General features: G+C 47.3%; 1 protein-coding gene across 1 annotated transcript; it reads left to right on the top strand.

The window, feature by feature from the left end:
- The first annotated feature begins 1,870 nt into the window (after positions 1 to 1,870).
- LOC104063252 (perilipin-3) lies at positions 1,871 to 14,670 on the top strand. The gene is made up of 8 exons (XM_009565412.2): positions 1,871 to 1,876; positions 11,067 to 11,192; positions 11,937 to 12,132; positions 12,939 to 13,021; positions 13,255 to 13,510; positions 13,706 to 13,905; positions 14,032 to 14,151; positions 14,257 to 14,670. Exons 1-8 carry the CDS (start codon positions 1,871 to 1,873, stop codon positions 14,668 to 14,670), a joined length of 1,401 nt encoding a protein of 466 aa, XP_009563707.2.
- Positions 14,671 to 19,047: the final 4,377 nt, after the last annotated feature.

The raw sequence follows: 19,047 nt of genomic DNA, 5'->3' as shown, positions 1-19,047 counted from the left end.
ATGGGGGTTTATTATGACTTGTACCACAGGAATAACCAAGACAATACCCAAAGCTTAGACACAGAGCAGTGCAGAGGAAACAACACAGGTGGAAAATGGTGTCTCAAAGAAGGCCATTACACTTGCCCACTCACATCTGCGGCAAAGCACAGAAGTGCAGGTATAGCTTTAACAAGTAAGAAATTAAATATCCACACGCAAAAATTTAAATGTAGTTAATTGCACGATTTCTGGTTTCTGACCTTTTGTTTCTCATTCGAAATGCTTTTTTTACTCTGCAGACACACTGAAAAGGTTAGGAGCTGCCGCTGCCGCTCTTGCCAGTGTGGGGTCCCTGGCAGGTCTTGAGAGGGAACATCTAGCAGGTGGTACCAGATGCTTCAGGCAGCTCAAACAAAAGAAGAGGAGACATAGAGGTCTGGAATAAATTTCTAAAAATTACATCAGTTAACATATAGGGAAAAATTGTAAGTGCTGCGGATAAATTAAACTCAAGTGGGTTATATGTTATTTCACATTGCTGTGTAACTGTCTCCTTTGAGTTTTTAAATTGTCCCTACACTGTAGTTTCTGAATCCAGTGTCTAAATTTCAATCAGATCTTACAGAACAGGGGAGAGGTTTCAAAGGTAATTAAATTCTTACAAACTGTGAAAGAATGGGCAGCTGAATAAGAACAAGGCAGTGTAAGGATCCTAATCGAGGGAAAGATCTTTAGGTGGGCTCAGACTCTAGCAGGCACCAGAGGATCAGATGGAGAGGCCATGAATTCCAGATAAAGCTCAGCCAGGATCTGCAATTAGTCATGAGATATAAACCTGCGTCATCAGTGCTACGGTTTGGGGACCAGGTGTGGTCAAGGGACATCCATGCTCATGTTTCTCATCATGCAGTCTTGGGATGAGAGTCCTCTCTCATCCATCAATGTGGACAGAGCAGCTCTAACTACCCTAGCCAGAAACAACGTATGTGACAAGCCGGATTGAGCAGGAAAGAGCTCCTGCAAGGGAGGAGGAGTAGGAGAAGCCATCACCCCACTCCGGTGTTCTGCAGACCAATGGAAGCCATTGATACTGGAGAGCTGTTGGCATTAGCCTATGTTCCGCAGGAGTCTGGAGTGATGGTCTATTATTCAGGACAAAAAGAGTGAATGAATGCAATCAACAGAGCAGTGCAAGTTATTTATTTGTGGTCTGTAACTGCATCGAACACTGAAGATTCGTTATCCTATTCTCTTTTCAAAGCATCTCTTTATTTTTGGTTTCAGAACAGTCATTTCTGGGACCTTTTCCCCATTGCCCACAGTGAAAATTCAACAATGAGTTTCAAAAGACTCCTGGAAATGTGGATTTTTACTGGTTCTTTCTGGTTATTTTGAATACCTCTACCCTGGGTTGCAATCATTTTGTTAGAAATACACCAACCATTTCAAAGGAGAAGTGTAAAATGAGTTTGCCACTTCTACACGATATTCCATCTTGAAATTCAAAGCAGTAAACCTCTCATAGGTGTGTTGTTGAGTAGAAGGCACAAAGGCACTCGTGTCTTTTCTGCCTTGCTGTCTCCAAGGATGTTGCTAGCAGGAAAGCTTCTTCTGGTGGACTGATGCAATCACTCAGGTGTGGTTGTGTCTACAAGAACAATCGTCCTGAGCACAGGAGTATTCACAGGGAGCTCACTCGTTCCCACAGTTCACTGGTTAAAACACTCCCCGGATACATCAGACTTGCAGATTGCTCCGCTGCTTGAAGGGAAACCTCTTGTGTCATAGCTTTCACTGCCAGGGCAACTATCCCACCGCTCTACCGGGGGACCTCGGCTGTTCACCCTCTCTCTTGGGGACACCAACTCACTTTGCAGACCAGGGAAACATGCAGGTATGTCTCAATTCCCCCATTATATTTGTCTATGCTTAACGCTAACACCTCCTCCTGGCATCGCAGAGAGTGCTCAGCCGTGATAACGAGAAGGGATCACAGCTCAGCAAGTGCCTGACTTGCTAAGGCAAACAAAGTGTCGGCTGGAACTAATGCAGAAAAAGATGGGCCTGGCTTCCTTTCTATTTTTTTACCAGCTGAGCTATCTGTACTATGAGTTTTGGATTCCTTCAGCTGCATAGAAGGACACATGATTTATTGCAACTGGAAAGCTTGCAGACAAAAAAGGCTGTGAGATTATTTTGTATCTGACACAATCATTAGCAGTATTATTTCTTCTAGAACTGGGAAGGACACTTATAAACCATCTAACAAGCTGCTAAGGAGATTGCCTAAAGCGCTGATTTTCAAAATGTGCTGCTAGAGCCTATTCTGCCGTGCTTTGTACATATTTCAAGCTCCAGTTTACTTTATGGAAGAGACTTCAAATGATGTTTCTGAAGGCTGTTTCTGACAGCTTAGTGGGCACCCTCTTCAAATATTGGGCCTAGGTTACCTGCTGATGGCATGACTGAGCGATGATTGAAAGAGGCCAGAACAATCTAAGCAAGTGTGCTGCAGAGCAGACCTCCTATTTCACTTGGCTGAGGAGCAATAATCTGTTCTGTGCACATGCATCATGCAAGCCCTCCAGATCCATTTTCCACACTGCAAGCGGGCATGGTTAGCCAGGTGTCAGCCTCTGAGCTAAGGATGCTGTTGGAGGACTTTGGGTGGTCTCCTGTGGGTACCTGCTATTGCCTGCTTTGGCTTGGAGCTGCCCAATGGTCCAGCCTGCCCGATAGTCCTGGTCCAGCTAAAACAGATGCTGGTGGAAGGCAGCTGGTGGCACCTTCTCAGGAGACAGACACCTGCTTCATACAGCCATTGTGTGTAATTCACCCAGGTCTCAGGGGAAGGAGTGAGATGTGATGAGCAGTGGAGCCCAGCTTGTCCTCCTGACAGCTCTGCGTACATGCTCCAGTTGAGATTTTGCATAAGCACATCCCGCATCAGAAACTGAACGTGACTTCTCCTCTTGGAGAGAAGCAAATCCAAGGACTTGGAAACTGTTGCTGGCCTGGTCTGCACAGTGAAACTCTGTTTCTCTGGTTAAGGGGACTGCAGCCTGACTTGAGCATGAACTGTCTTTCAAATGGTAAAGGTGTGTCATGGTTATGAGACCCCTCAGCTGGCAGCAAAGAGCCATGTGGCCACTAGCCCGAGTGGGCAACAAAGAGCCACATAGTTGTTCACTCAATCCTCCCCCTTCTGGGTGTCATTAGAGAGGAGAATGAAAAGAAACAATTGCAAAACTCATGGGTTGAGATAAGGACAGGGAAGGATCATTCACCAATTACCATCACGAGCAAAACAGACTCGACTTGGGGAAGAACAAGGCACTGAGAAACAAAGCCAAATCCCAAAAGGGACACCTTCTGCCACCCCTCCCTTCTTCCCAGGCTTAACTTTTACTCATAAATTCTCCATCTCCTCCCCTCCAGTGGCATAGGAGAATGTGGAATGGTGCTTGTGGTCAGCTGTCTCTGCTGCTCCTTCCTCCTCAGTGGGAGGACTCCTCACCCACCCTATTCCTCTGTTACAGCGTAGGATCCCTCCACAAGACAGTCTTCTGTGAACTTCTCTGATGCCAGTCCTTCCCATGGACTGCAGGCCTCCATGAACCGCTCCAGTGCACTTTCCTATGGGGTCCCAGTCTCATTTAGACACCTCCACCTGCTCCAGCGTGGATTCCTCCACAGACTTCAGGATGGCACCATTAGGACTCCTCATGGGTTGCATGGGGACAGCCTGCTTTACTATCATTTCCTCTACGGGCTTCAGGGGAACCCGTGCTTGGCTGTCTGGAATACCTTCTCCCCCTCCTTCTTCACTGACCTCAGTGTTCTCTGCAGTGCTCTTTTCCTCGCATCTGCTGCCTGCATAATTGTTTCTCTCACATTTGGTGTCTGCAGGGCTGTTTCTCCCACATTTTGCTTCACTGTCTCTGCTGCCACACCAGGCTGGACTAGCACAACTGGTCCAAGAAACCCTGGCAGTCCAGCTGCAGGCAGGCGGGAAGGTCTTCCTCACCTCTCTCCCCTTCTGCCCCCACACTGGTTTTAACTCCTTAAATATATTATCACAGAGGTGTTACCACTGTTGCAGGTTGGCTTGGCCTCAGCCAGAGGTGTGTCTGCTTCAGAGACGGCCAGCCCTGGCTTCCAGGAGCTCCTGCCAGTCTCCAGCAGCCTCAACCCCTGTAGACCTGCTCGTTACCAAAACCTTTGCCAAACAAACCCAACACCATGCAGAGTTTATTCTCAGTAATTCCTGGCTCTCGCCTGGTGCTTTTCATCAGCAGATCACAAAACGTGTTGTGGACAAAGGTCAAAATGATGATCACCATTTTAAAGATGGAGAAGCTGAGACACAGAGACCAAACAACCTCAGAGAAAGTGACCCCACGGGCAGCTGGCAGAACTGAGGACAGAGTCCCACAGTCCCCAAGTCTAGCCCAGTGCTCCAGCTTCCCTATTCCCCCCATTAGCCCTGAGAAGAATGCCTCTAATTGATGTCGAATGTTTGCAAGTGGCAGGAGCTGTCGTCATGGATACAGCATCCGCAGGCTCTCCTCTGCCATGGTTGGAGCCCTTCTCTTCCACAATCGCTCTGCAGTCTTTAAATGTCAGTGCAATAATGAGCACAGAAATAACAGTTCATTTGCAACTGGTGCAAACGCTTGCCATGTAACACAGAGACAGAATAAACTGTTAGCTGTGGCACTCTTAGAGTAACTGAGCTGGCCGATTCCCTGATTTCTCTAGCACCCACTGGAGCAGACTGTCAGGACCTGTTGGATCAGTTCCCTCCTGTAACTTCTGCACAGGATTTGCACTCAATTGGTGCCCTTCATAGCACAACAGCACCAGTATTCTCTCTGTCCCCACTGTGGGCAGTATTCTTCCTTCACAATATGTGGTCTCAGCAAAGAATAGGAAGAAACACCCCTCCCCAGCCATGCACACACAAACACGCATCCTCCAAGATGCTGTTAGCTGCAGACAGGCACAGATAAGCATCCACCTCTGGTGCTGAGAACTTGCCTGCCAACCCACAGACAAACCTGACCCACCATCCCTGCCGAGGCAAGGACACTTGACTCCATGGAGCACTAGGTCTTGTCCTTCTCAGAGGTGCTGGCTTTCCCAGCTGAGTTCAGTACAGCTCCCATATCGTTCCCAACCCACTTCTCTTCCCAAAAAGAGGCTCTCCCACATATTCAGAACCCAGAGCCACAATAACTTCGAGTGTATATCTGAAGACATTTCATGGTTGCCTTGTGTAGGAAGGGATTCTTATGCAGGGCTTCAGAGTCCTCCTTATCCACTGTGCCTTCTGACCCACAAGCATAACCAGGCCCACCTGGTGCAGAGTTTGTCCAGGTGAGAAGAGAAGGTCCAGCCTGATCCAGCAGTGTTAGAAACACGTAATTTCTAGCTTAGCTGTTGTAATGCAGTATGTTTTTCTTCTTTGTCCGGAATGGTTAGGATAAGTTTCACCAGAAAATGAAAACAACCCACCATCCTTCGTACCTTGAAGAAGTTGGAGTGCTTGAACAGGCAGCCTGTCCAAGCAAGGCTCAGCTCTCTGTCCTCCAATTAGTCCCACTGAAATCGTAGTTATAGGGATTTATCAGCACTTGTCACACGCTCAACAGGTCCAAGATAAAGCAGATGGGAAGAAGGTCTCTAGTTTTGGACCATGTTGCGTTAACATCGCTGTGTTGATGTCCTCTTCCCCAGATCATGACAGCTCATAGCACCTGTCGATGGGTGATGCTCAGTTCTGAAGACCAACTGTTGCCCAACCAATTGGGCATTCAGTGATCACCACCCATGCTGTCATTAAAAAAATGCTGAGCTCCTACTGAGATGAACAGTCTTGTCCGGTCTTCCAGAGTGAGTTTACCTCCAGGGGAACTACTCACAAATCTCCTGACTCTTTTAGCATCCTGCCACTGAACTCAAGCAGTCTCAGTAGCACAGAGCTTCCCATCAAGCATTGGTGACCAAGCAGCAGAGGATTATCTTCTTCAGTTCACCACCATCAGCTTTCTTAGGTTCTGTGTTAATTGTGTTGCCTATGAGCAAAAGTCGGATTCAAAGCAAACCTCTTCCCATCCCCTACACCTCTGCTAAAAGAGAGGGATAAAGGTTATCAATTAAACCAAAGTCAATCTGGCTTGGGTGATTCTTTGCTGATCTTTAGTGGAGCAGAAAATCGCAGATAGAAACTCTCCTGTTTGATTATTTTCCCAGTATCTCTCTTTGGTTTTGAGGCTATGTCGTCACCCTCCTTACAATCACAGCTTTGGCCAGAGCACCAGGGCTGGTTATCACCATAATTACCCTGCTGCACAGCGATCACACTTAGCTCCGCAGCAGGCTGACAGCTATCACTCTCATTACATCTGCTCGTGCCAGAAAGGCTCAGTCAATACTACAAAGTATCTGAACAGCAATTTCTGGGCAGAAAGTCTCTGTCCCCCCCGTGATGCAGACCACTAGGACGTGCCTTGTGGTGACTGTGACAGCAGCAGATTCATAACATGAAATTGCTGACTGTTTTCTACCTCTGCATGAGGTTTTTTTTTCCTGCTAAGAGGACTTAGCAAAATATTCTGCTTTCAAAGAGAGCTGTGAAAAATGAGCGGTAAAGAAAGGGTGTACGAGAGGATGGGAGCAGTTTCTTGGAAGTCAGTATGTTTTCGAAAGGTTTGGCACAGGGGTTCGGGTGCTGAGTCAGCTGAGGCATCCGTCCCTGGGGCTCTCGATCAGAGAGTGCAGCGATAGGATGAAGGGGATTGGTTTTAAGCTGAAAGAGGGGAGATTTAGATGAGATCTTAGGAAGAAATGTTTTCCTGTGAGGGTGGGGAGGCCCTGGCCCAGGTTGCCCAGAGCAGTGGTGGCTGCCCCATCCCTGGAGGTGTTCCAGGCCAGGTTGGATGGGGCTTGGAGCAACCGGATCCAGTGGGAAGTGTCCCTGCCCATGGCAGGGGGTGGAACTGGATGAACTTTGAGGTTCCTTCCAGCCAAAATGATTCTATGGTTCTTTCCTCCAATGGCAGCTGTGGGGAGCTAGAAGGGACATCTAACTGCTTGGCTTTCTACTGCATAGCAGCTCGAGCTCAGGAGCACAGGAACAGAAATATTAACGTCATTCTGGGAAATAAGAAGGATTTCAGGATTGATCATTCTCTGCCTTGGTGCACCTGATGGGTTTGAGAGAGTAGGAGCAACCCTTCTCCTGCAAGAGTCGGGGTCCCTTGAGGGCTTGTGCTGTCCTGATGAGGTGGATGGCGCTCAGCTTCTGGAAGATGGTTGGAAGCAGTGGTAGCTCCTATTTCCACAGGTTCAAAATTCAATTTCTTATATAAGCATCCTCAGGAGATGCTCTTCTGGCACAGAATACTGCATGAACATCTCGAGACATCAAGCACCATTCTGTCCCTGTATGGGGCAACAGATCATTATGAGTCTGATCATCCAAAGCCTTACCAGAAACTCTGTCAAGTGGAGGACCAACTCACCCCGAGTCCTCCACTCAACACTATGAGACCCAGCTTGGGCTCTACTCTTGATATGCTGCCTCTGCTGCATGTGGTATTCATAACTGCAGATGTGAAGAGCAACAAGAGGTGGGTGCGTGGCTCCTCGTGCAAGAGGATGACGTATTTCATGGATGCTGCCATCACAGTCCAAAGCAGAAAGTGAGAGATAGACCTCAAGGCAAATGACAGAAACACTGCTCCTTCCTCGAGGCGTTGAGGGATGATGGATCCACTGACATGACATTTACCTGTCCTTCAGGGCTTGTCTGGAGGACAGTTCATACACAGATGGTTTTTTTCCTCTTTTACAGAAAAGGTACAAAGAACATGTAGAAGGATTTAGCCTCTGATTTCTCTTGTGTTCTCTATTACGGTGATAGTGAGCTCTGATGAGGGACGGTATGTCAGAACCTCCACATTTACAGGATTAGCCTCCAGTACCACGCTTGCCAGAAGTTTCTTGGCCATTCCTGCAGGCTCATTTTGCATCCTCCCAATCACCCAAGCTTATCAGCCAAAAAACTGCACGATGTTGTGATCTTTGTGCAGCCAGGGCCATTCAAAAGTGTTTTTTTTTCTTTTTCTAACACTGAGCTTACCATTAAATATGCCTGAGAAACCACAGTTAATGCTTTATATTTAATGTAAAAATTAGGATCTTTGGTACATATCGTCCATCACCAGAGCAACCGAATTACTCGTAATGTTCAGAATCCAGGGACATAAGGAGATCTGTAGATAACCGCTACAGAGACACACAGAACCTGCTCTGCAAAGGACTGTGGCAAACTTTGAAATGAAGTGCCCTTAAATAGCACAAAATCTTATTGCTTATCAATAACGTTATCTAGGAACACGAAACTGCTTTTACACAGGCCCATAGTGATTCCTGAAGCAGTGGGAGCAACCAAATCAATGTCTGTTTTGATCATCCAGTCAATTTTTTTTTTCCTAGGTATTTTTAAGAGTTTGTTTGGCAGATATTCAGCACATATTTATTCCTCTCAAACCCCAGTAACCATTAAACCCTCATCCAAAATACAAGCAGTTACTTGTACGGGAGGCTGGAGCACCTTGCATACGAGGACAGGCTGAAAGATTTGGCGTTGTTCAGCCTGGAGAAAAGAAGGCTCCGAGGAGAACTTATAGAGACCTTCCAGTACCTGAAGGGGCTACAGGAAAGCTGGAGAGGGGCTGTTCATAAAGCCTTGTGGTGATAGGATGAGGGCGAACAGGTATAAACTGGAGAGGGGCAGATTTAGGCTGGACGTAAGGAGGTATTTCTTCACAATGAGAGTAGTGAGACCCTGGCCCAGGTTGCCCAGGGAAGTTGTGGCTGCCCCATCCCTGGAGGTGTTCAAGACCAGGTTGGATGGGCCTTGGGCAGCCTGAGCCAGTGGGATGTCCCTGCCCATGGCAGGGGGTTGGAACTGGATGGGCTTTAAGGTCCCTTCCAACCCAAACTATTCTATGATTCTGTGACTATATACATGCTGATGTTAAAGATTTAATCCAGGCGATAGGAGAGCTGAATTCAATGCCTTCTGCAGGCCAAGGGTGTCTTTATTCACCATGCAGACAGCAAGATGGGAGCCCCTGCTCTGCCGGGAGCTGCCCTGTGTGCCCTAGCGGATGGGTCATCCTGCCCCCATGTACAACCCCGGCACCCCCTGCCCCTCTCTGGCACCACGTTGAGCAGTCCTTTCCACCTTTTTCAAATGGAAGTCAGCAATTTGTCCTTGACCAGCTGCTGTATCCCCATCACTGTGCCCTTATTTCTTTTTATCCTGAGGTGTCAAAGAGCCATGGTCTGCATGCACTCATGTGACTATTGGTTTTCCCTTTCCTCCTATGATTTAAGAACTGCTCAGTTGGTTTCAGGTTTAAAGAATATCAAAGGCCTCAAGATCCCAATAAAATTAGGCAAAGAAGTGGTCCAGGAGGAGATGGGTCCATGGCAAAGCCTCCTCTGAAGAAAAGGACATAGTGTGACTCACTCATCAGAGAGAGGCTGGAGAAAAGAAGCCTGAAGACACAGTTCCATGGGAAGCTCACTGCTCCTGGAACGGCTTGTTCAGTGTAATTGTTCATCTGTAGTCATTTTCAAGACTACTGTAATGTAAAGTCACCAGAAGATACACAGGGAGAGTCCTTGCAGGACCCAGATACCACTGGCTTCTCTCTTCCCACTAACGTTACCCACCACCGCAAGGTAGGTCCCCCTATGACCTGAAACCCATTGAACCGGCAGGGTCTTTCTGCAATGAGGTGAAGCTCTGCTGAGGAGGAAGGACGATGGCTGGCCTGTTCCCAGGCTGCCACGAGTCCATTAATCCCACCACAGGGATTAATGGAAGCCGGAACTCCCCAAAAGCATGCAAAGGTTATGTTTGTAAGGGAAAGTGAATTGTCCCTCCCTGAGGGAGGGAGACACTGCAGCCAAGCAGAAAGGCTCTAACCTGGCTACTCATCAGTCTAATCCACAGGATACACACCCTGCACGCCCTCAGGGAAGATGTAATGAGGTTGGGCTCTCTGGGGACTTCAAGATGAGAAAAGAGTTCTAAGATTAGGCAGCAACTGAGCCCCTACTTCTATCATTAAACACTAAGCACTAGCAGGTGAGAGAGCAGTAGGGATCCCACATTAGGTGTGAAGTCCTTCTTTGGATTTATTTAATAGATTTGCTTTTCTTTTCTGGTTATTGTTTCCCATCATCAAGAGAAAAAAACTAATTGCCATTCCCAGATGGTGTGTGATCTGAGGCAAGATCACAGCGGCTGCTGGTCCACGCCTGTAATGCCTCTCATTCTGCAGGAGTGCTGGTCTCTGAAGGGAGCTCCTCGACACAAGGCAAGGTGCCTGATTGCAGAGTAGTTAATGAGCAACAGCAGATCCCATCTTCACCCCATTCCACCCCTAATTGGCCAGGACAGCAGGCTCCTCTCTGCTGCTTCCTAGAGCTCTCAGTCACAGAGGGTCCCTCCTCACCCCACCAACCAGTATAAAAGGCAGAGCAGGACCATTATGGTATGGTGTTGTGTCTGGTTCTTCCTTGCTGGTGATCTGCTCTCTACAATAGGGCAAAAAAGGTACTGTTCTCAAGTCTTTAGGTGTTAAGACTGTAACTGTTCTTTGAACTTCTAGTTCATCTTTAGGTGTTTCTTTCCTGAGTTAATTATTGAATGAAATTAGTATTGGTTAATAGAAGGTTGCTTGTGTTCCTGCCCAAAAGGTTTGATAGAACCTGTGCTGGTTCTGGCCGGGTTTGTTATCCTAGTGACTTCTAAATATATTGATGTGTCATCTCTAGAACAACAGCTCTTCTGGCTGAGGAAAGACTTGGTTGTCCCTATTCCTCTGATTATCATAACCCACGTCAAACCTAAATGCTAGGAGGCTTGGCAAGGAGCACAGCTTCCTCCCTTTTGCCATGGGAAGAGGCCCATTTTGGGGATCTTCCCTTAGAGGGAGAAGCTTCTTTACTACCCATTAATGAGGTCTGAGGGAAAGGGGAATCCTATGAAGGTTCACTAGCTACTTCGTCTTCTACTCTTCCTAAACTGTGGTGCTACGTACATTTCAGCTGCAATGGCCTCTGCTCTGCCTGACAAAGAGGAAGCTGCCACCAGCTCTCTGGAGGTGAAGGAAGAGGAGCAGCAGGTAGGTGCTCTGTGAGGTGTTATCAGTAGCCACTCCTGGATGCACCTGTGAGGAGATGGCCTCACTGTGGCTGTACCTTCCTGAAGAGAGGAGTGTTTCCTTTGCTCAGGCTGTGTTCCGCAGCTTATCTGGAAATGCGAGTGGTAGCACAGCCAAAAAAGTAAGCCTGAAGACCGTCTAACCTCCTAAGCTAAGCAAAATAGCTTGGTTTTTGGCTAGGAAAGATGTTTCTCTCTGTAGTCAAGATCTTGGCTTGCTGCAGGCAACGCTGCTGTGGAAAGGTTCCCGTGTTTCAGGAGCATGGAAGCCTGCTGCATTTGCTTTACTCTCATGAGGAGCAGCATGCCGCCTGTGACTAGCATAAAATCTGTCAACTTAAAACCACCTTGGTCCTGTCTGAATCTTTCCTTGGGTTATTTCCTTGTTAAATAGCTATATGAAGTAAACTGGAGCTGGATATGGGTGTAGAAATATTGAGGTTGCCCACAAACTCTGTTGCCCCTCAGGCAGCACTGGGCTAGAAGAAAACCTTTCTAGAATGGATCAACCATAGATGTCAATGCTTCACAGCTTATTTCACAACTGAGTTGTAGACTTTAAAGTGTCCAAGAAAGGCAAGTCTTGCTTCATCAAGCAGGCTGGGTGATGGAGCAGGCGAACAGAAGAGGAAGTTTTGGGGCAAAACTGCATAGGAAGCTCAGGGTCATGTTTGCATTCTTCATGGGTTTTTATTTTCTCTTCTAGGATGCAGTAAATCGGGTGGCTAACCTGACCTTGGTCAGCTCTGCCTGTGACGTGGTTTCTACAGCTTATGCCTCCGCTAAGGAGAGCCACCCCTACATCAGATCTGTGTGCGATGCAGCAGAGAAAGGAGTGAAGAGTGTGACTGAGGCCACAGCCAGCTGTGTGCAGCCAGTTCTGACTGCGCTGGAGCCTCATGGTAATCCCCTCTAGAAGGGCAGGTTTGCACCTGCTTCTGAGGGATTCTTGGGCTCCTTCCAACTCTGAAAGGAGTCCTAGGGTGTGGAAATTACTTCTGCATCACCATACTAAAATGATGACTCTTGGCCTACAAGTAAGGCTAAAAAGTGGAGTCCTGATCTAGGCAGTGGACTTGGGCATCCAGGTCTTGGCTCTGATTTGCCTAAAACTGATGTTACAAGGTCCAAAGTATTAGATGGCAGATGCTTATACTTGGGTTCTTACAGACTCATGGTGGCTGGCTGCAAGGAAAAAGCTTACTTTTGGAGGACAGTTAACATCTGAAGGTCTCGTTTGCCACAGCCCTTAAAGAACATGACTCTGGAATCTGAGAAGAAGCTCTTAACTCCTACGGAGAGAGAGGGACTCTTCCTAATGATAAGTGTCTGACAAAACAGTATGTGACTGGTCAGTTCACTCTAATCCCAGAATGGGTCAGTTACTATGCGAGTCTGGATCCTTGGGGTGTGGAGGCTTAGGCAGAGATAAGAGCTATGCATCATCTTAGTTAAGGGCTCAAGAAGCTGCAGGAGGGATTCCTGTGGAGGTGGTTCAGTCTGTAAAGTGGAAACTGGCTGCTGTCAAAGTGACCAGATCTAGGAGGAGATCAAGACAAGCTGCTCTATGAATTCATCTTAAAACATACCTGGCTTGGTGATCTGGATGGAGTCTTATCTGGGCTTCCTGCAGAGCAGCATGTTCAGAAAGGTAGAACTTGAGATGGACTTATCTTTTTCTGCAAGTCTTGACACTTTTTCTTTTCAGTTACGGCAGCAAGTGAGTACGCCTCCAAGGGTTTGGATAAACTAGGGGAAAAGCTCCCGCTCCTTCAAAAGCCAGTGGAACAGGTAAGAATTATTTGCTTTGCTGCCCCTGGCTGGCAGAGGGGCTGGTTTTGGAGAGTTTCTAACTTGGGGAGTGAAGTTTACTCCACATAGGAGCAAAATTACCCCAGGTACGTACTACAAGCTCCTATAGGAGTAAATGTGTAGCAGACACTGCTAATTGAGCTCTTGCAGTTAGGATTGTAGTGTATTACATGACCCAATCCCTAATCTGACATAAGGCTCCTCTATCGTAGATTATCTCAGACACAAAGGAGCTGATGTCATCCAGAGTGGCTGATGCAAAAGATGCTGTGAGCAGCAAAGTGACAGAGGTGATATGTGTAACTAAAGATGCTCTTCAGAGTGGTGTGGGAGCTGCCAGGTCTGCAGTGACCAGTGGTGTGGGGATGGTTATGGACTCCACAGTGGCCCAGGCAGCTGTAAGTGGAGCGGAAGCTGTGCTTGAGAGAACAGAAGACAGCTCTCTCCCTATTGGAAATGAGGAATTAGGTAAGGAAACAGTTGTGACTATTTGTAATGGGATCCATCAGAGTGGGGATGGTCAGCCTCATTTCTCACCTCCATACTCTGGAATGGGCCTGTGCTGGAGGTTACCTGGCTCCTAGTTCAAGATCTCCTGATGCTTGCTTACTCTGTGATAAGCATCTCTGCTCAGCTGCTGACTGATACCATCTCTTTCCTCAGCCAAACTGGCAGCAACTGAGGAGGGTTCAGACATTATGTCTGTGGAGCAGCAGAAGGAGACGAAGAGGTACTTTGTGCGGTTGGGGTCTCTTTCTGATGAACTTCGCTTATTTGCTTACCTGCACTCAACAAACAAAATGGAGCGGGTCTGGCAGGGCATGCAGGAGGCCCTTGCACACCTTCACTGCATCATTGAATTGGTAGGTACAGTCCAGTCTCCTGGAAGGAGGGGACCAAATCATTGACTTCATCTTAACTTCATTGTTGTGATAAAGAGTTGTCCACCAGCAGATCTGTCTTGACTCTGTGATCTTCCCCTGCAACAGATTGAAGTGTTTAAGCAAGGATTTAATCAAAAGGTGCAGGAGAAACTGCACCAGATGTGGCTGGACTGGAGTAGGAAGTTTTCTGAAGAGGGTGGAGATGAAAGATCTGCAGAGCCAGAGGTACCTCCTGGGGAGGGAAGCAAAGGGCAGTGGCCATCCCCTTGACTTTTTTAATGCTTTTTGGTAGTAACTCGCTCTTCTGATTTTCTTCCTACCTTCTCCCAGGAGATGGAGTCTCTGGCCCTGCTCATGGCAGGCAGGATCACACAGCAGCTGCAAATCACCTCCTGCAAAATAGTGTCTGCAGTTCGGGGCCTTCCCTCAAGCCTTCAGGATAAAGTACAACAGTCTCTTAGTACCATAGAGGAGCTTCATGCTTCTTTCTCAGCAGCAAACTCCTTCCAAGACTTGTCCAGCAGTGTCTTGACTCAGAGCCGGAGGAAGCTAGCTGTGATCCGAGAGTACATGGAGGTGCTGCTGGACTACCTGAAAAACAACACCCCTCTGTCCTGGCTGGTGGGACCTTTCTCCCCGAGGGAGGAGGTGGTTGAAGCCTCAGAGGAGGAGGAACCCTTACAGGAGAAGGAGGTGGAAACAGCGGGAGCAGGGGATCATGAGGTTTCCACCATCCTCACATAAAGGAGAATGTCATGAGCACAGGCCGGCCTTGCATAGCTCTGGTAAAGGCTTGGCTTTAGCTTTATGTCACATCTTGGATGAGAAGTACTGGTGAATGAAACCTTAGGGGCTTCTAAGGAAGGTGGTGGAAGCAGCAGGGTCACTTTTAATTGTTTTTAGCTGCCTTTGGAAATAGTGGCTGAGCCCCGTGTGAGAACAACAGAGCTGAAGTTTTGCAGTGCTCCTACCTCCCTGGCAACCTGTCTGTGGTGTGTCCTTCACCAGTGTATCCAGGCACTCTCTATATTCAACACAGTGGTCGCTGTTGGTATTAAGCCCTTAGCTACTACACAATGTAGAGAACTCTCTCTCTCGAGGCTGCTTGTAGTAGGGCGTATCTGCTTAAAATAAAATTATTGCATGCAAAAGCACTTATTGTCTCTCTTGGGGAGACTGCATGAGTATTGCTCCCTGTGAATGGTAATCTCCCAGCATTGAAGGATAGATGGGAACAGTGCAGTTGGAAATGCAGGAGGTGGTGAGCTCTCAGTGGTGTGCTAGGGACTGCAGCTGGTAAGCCCTTCTACCATCCTGCGAAGTACAGAGTTGTAATTCCTTATCACTGCCAAGCCTGGAGCTACAAAAGTGCTCTCGGGGCATTTTTGCATGCTTGGAAAAGCTGTGGAGAGCTGTCAGGGTCCTGGCATTCCTTGTCATTAGGCCTCTTATGTTTAATTCTTCTACTGTAGTTCGCTGCTACCCAGTGGTGAAGACTTCAGTCTGTGGTGGGACAGTGGGCTGCAGGAGTGCCTTCCTGGGGAAGGTGCAAGATCCTTGATGGAGGGTTGTTAGGATGTGGGTAACAGGTCCTGTCAGCACTGATCTCTCCTGGTCAGACATTGTTTCAGCTGAACTAAGAACTCCTCAGCTGCTGTATTCAACCCTCTTCCAAAGAGTTGGAGCAGCCCAGTGCTTTCAGACTTGCCAGACCATGATGTAGCCGAGGCTGTGAGGCCAAATGCCTATTGAACTGAAAGAGAAGCTCTGCTCCTTGTCTCTTGTCCTTCTGTCTCAAGACAATGATGTGTAGTGCTTCTTCTAGACCTAATCATTTAAGATAGTTAAAACTGTTCTCTGCAAATCAGAAATAGGGGCTGAAGAGAGTGTTTTCTTGTGGAGAGCAAGTATAGACTTCAAGAGGTCCTGCCTTGTAAAGAGAAGTGAATATTGTTCCAACAACACTCAGTCCTAGATGACCGCGTAAAGGGCGCAGTGCTGTACTATGGCAGGACCACATGGTTCTTGGGTTTTGGTTTTAGTTATTCCATTGATGTAACATAACCCCCTGATGTAAAGCTTTGCATCTAACTGAGCTCGATGTGTTGGAGGCTGTTGGACAACTGTCCAGGCTGCGTTCCTTATGGAACAACTATCTTGTGTCGAAGGCAAAATAATAGTAAAGCTAGTGTTGAGTTCACACAGACAAAATACGGGGGTCCTCTTTCTCCTTGGCATGCTTTTGGATTACTGCTTCACAATTTCTCTCTGGCAAAGAGCTCAAAGCAAGGCAGATCAATCTGTGTAATGTAATTATAGCTGAATTTGTAGGGTGGGAAATAGGGCACTAACTACACACAGCGTTAGAGCTGGTCCTCTTGTTTGATAGGAAACATGCTGTACTCTGTCTTCTCGATAGCAGAGTGTGCATTGCTACCTCAAAGTGCCTGGATCTGTTTTACGCTTGCCTGCATAGAAGTGCTTGTCGAGAAACAGATGTTCCTGTATTTGATCCTGATTTTTCAATGTAGCACATCTGACCTATACTAATATAGTGCTTAGCCTAGCAAATCATGCTGCCTATGGATCACTGGGGTGTAATCTTCCTTGTTTAAATTGTTTTCCTGTGAGCACTGTTGGCTGCTCTCACCTTAGCATCGTGGTGCACAACCCAGGGGCTCTTCTGCATTTGCAGATGAGACCTTAAACCCTGCATGTGGCTGGAACCCCCCTGGTTCCCTGTGCTGGAGCTGGTGCAGGACAGCCCAGCACCTGTAAGCTTTTGTGGGTCTGCTGCTACCGTCCCTGTAGCCAACAGGCTAAAATAGGAGGTAGGAATAGCTACCATGAGGTGCTCAAAGCTCCACTTAAGGAGGCTGAGTGGAATCTTCTACACGCATTTTAATTTTTGCTTAACTTCCAAGTGTTTGGGGGACCAAGGAGACCCGTTAGATCAAGCAAGAAGGGCAATACTCTCAGCAAGACTAGCATGGCTAGGAAGAGTTTGACTCTATTTCTTTTTTTGGTCTCATCCACGCTGCAGAGACAGCAGGAGGGTAAAGGTGGAAAGAAACGCAGAAAGAGAAAGGGGCTGGCTCTCTGTACTGTCTAAATTGGAAATGAATCTGAGCTCTGAGGGAGAATCCAGATTGTTCTCCACTTTATCGAAGCCTGTTTGTGTATCTATACTTATTTTTGAGTCACTTAACCAACACATTTCTTATTTCTTTCCAAAGTGGCAACCCTAGACAAACACCATGGCAGGGAAGACATGCTTTGAGGTCTCTCTCTTCTGTCTCTCAGAAGCCCTTGGGAATGATGTAGTGTTCCTTGATGCTGATAATTATAGCCCAACTGATTATCTCGCCCTCTCCTGTTGCTGTTCTTCCCTGCTTCTGCTGTGGCGACAGTTCAGTTCCAGGCTGATTTGAAATTTAAATGCAATCACAGGGGCACTTGCTTCTTGTGTCTCTCTTGGTAGACACCACCTCATCTCCCTCTGCCAGTTTGCTTAACATCTTAATTATTTAATTCTCATGTTCATGTGTTTCTGCTTTTCTTTATTCAGTTCCTGCTGTTCCTTGTTCAAATGCCTGACTTTTAGTCAGGAAATGTACTGGCAATGGGTGAATGCTACCTTGGGCATCACTCCAAAAGGCTGTCATCTTTCACGAGACGAGTTAGGAGGCATTAGCCAACGTGTTACTATGCCCTCTGACTGGCAAGGGTAACTGCTTAAGGAGGGTTTTCCAAGCAGCGTTGTCATGAAGGCAATAGATTGAGAAATGGAACTTTTTAGCAAGTGCAGAAAGGTAAAAGCTCTCAAGTTCCTTGCAAAGAGCTTAATTTCTCCTTTTCATTTCCATGTTTCTTGACACATTTGGATGTTGTCATCTCCTCTGCAAAAGCTGTTATTTCCTGCTTTAAAATAACACTATGCTTAAAAAAAAGTTTGTGACCTGCCCCTGAAGGGCTCCTTGGGCAGCAGGGGCTCTGCTCAGGCATCAGTTGTGTGAGTTCCAGTCTTTGTGTGACCTTAAATCCCTGTGCTGAGGAACTCTAAAACCTTCCCAGCTAACTGGAATTAATTTGCAGTGGAAACTGGATGAAGTTGCTGCTCTCAGTGCTGGAAAATGAGGATGCTGGGACTGGCTAGTGTGGGAGCAGAGTCAGACTGTGGGACCTACTCTGCTAGGTCTTCCTCCTGCTTCTGTCTAACATGGGTAGGCAGGAATTTTGTTCTGATGGTTAGCATTTGGCGCTGTGCTTTCCTGTGGTAACCTGCCCTGTCCCCACCTCTTTCCTATTGCACCTTCTTTTCTTGCATCAAAGAGAGAAACCAAGCATTTCAGAGCATGGGAGAGACCTGGAGGGACTTCCGTGTGCTCCGAGTTAGATTGTGCTCTGCTGGGCAGGGTGAAAGGATCAGGTGAGACCAGTGGGGGTTTAGGAGCAGCTGAAAATGGGCACTTTGTTGCTGTGGAAGGACTGAGGTGCTTTTAATAACAACACTTTGCAGTGACCTGTATTCCCAGTTGAAACACACTGATGTTTTTCCAGCTAAAATCTTTGCTGGTGTCAGCACTCAACTCTTCCTTCTTTCTGAGCCTCCTGCCAGGGACTTCTTTTGGCCAGTCCTGGCAACACTTTTTGCTGGACAGCTTTCCTTCCCTTTGCACCCTGTGGATGGCAGAGGAGGAAAGGGGTTCAATAAATCTGCTTTAAATTGTCTTACAAACCAAGCGTGAACTTGTGACAATTCCAATATGGTCTTTGTGTGGCTTGTTAAAACCCCTGATGCTCCAGGACTGACAGGCATCTGACCTGATCGATAGCCCAGCTGCCCTCTACTGCTGCAAACAAGACAAAGTACCTTCTGTGAAAACAATGTGCTGCCAGCAAATAATTACCCTTGTTGTGGTGCTTTCTGGACACTGGTGCCTGCCCATATGGTAATGAAAATCCATTTGCGGAAGCAGTTAGTTTGCAGTATTGACTTCCCAGTCTCCCTCCGATTCTTGTATTTATTTAATCCAGTAATGGCTTGAGGTTCTCCAGTAGTGAATTTGGAGGAGGGATGGCCCGAAGGACAACTAACAAGCTGAATGCTGACATGGTTGG

Source organism: Cuculus canorus, chromosome 16 (assembly GCF_017976375.1).
Source record: "Cuculus canorus isolate bCucCan1 chromosome 16, bCucCan1.pri, whole genome shotgun sequence".
Taxonomy (NCBI): Eukaryota; Metazoa; Chordata; class Aves; order Cuculiformes; family Cuculidae; genus Cuculus; species Cuculus canorus.
The sequence above is the reverse complement of the archived record's forward strand: the minus strand, read 5'-3'. Positions and strand labels throughout refer to the sequence as shown.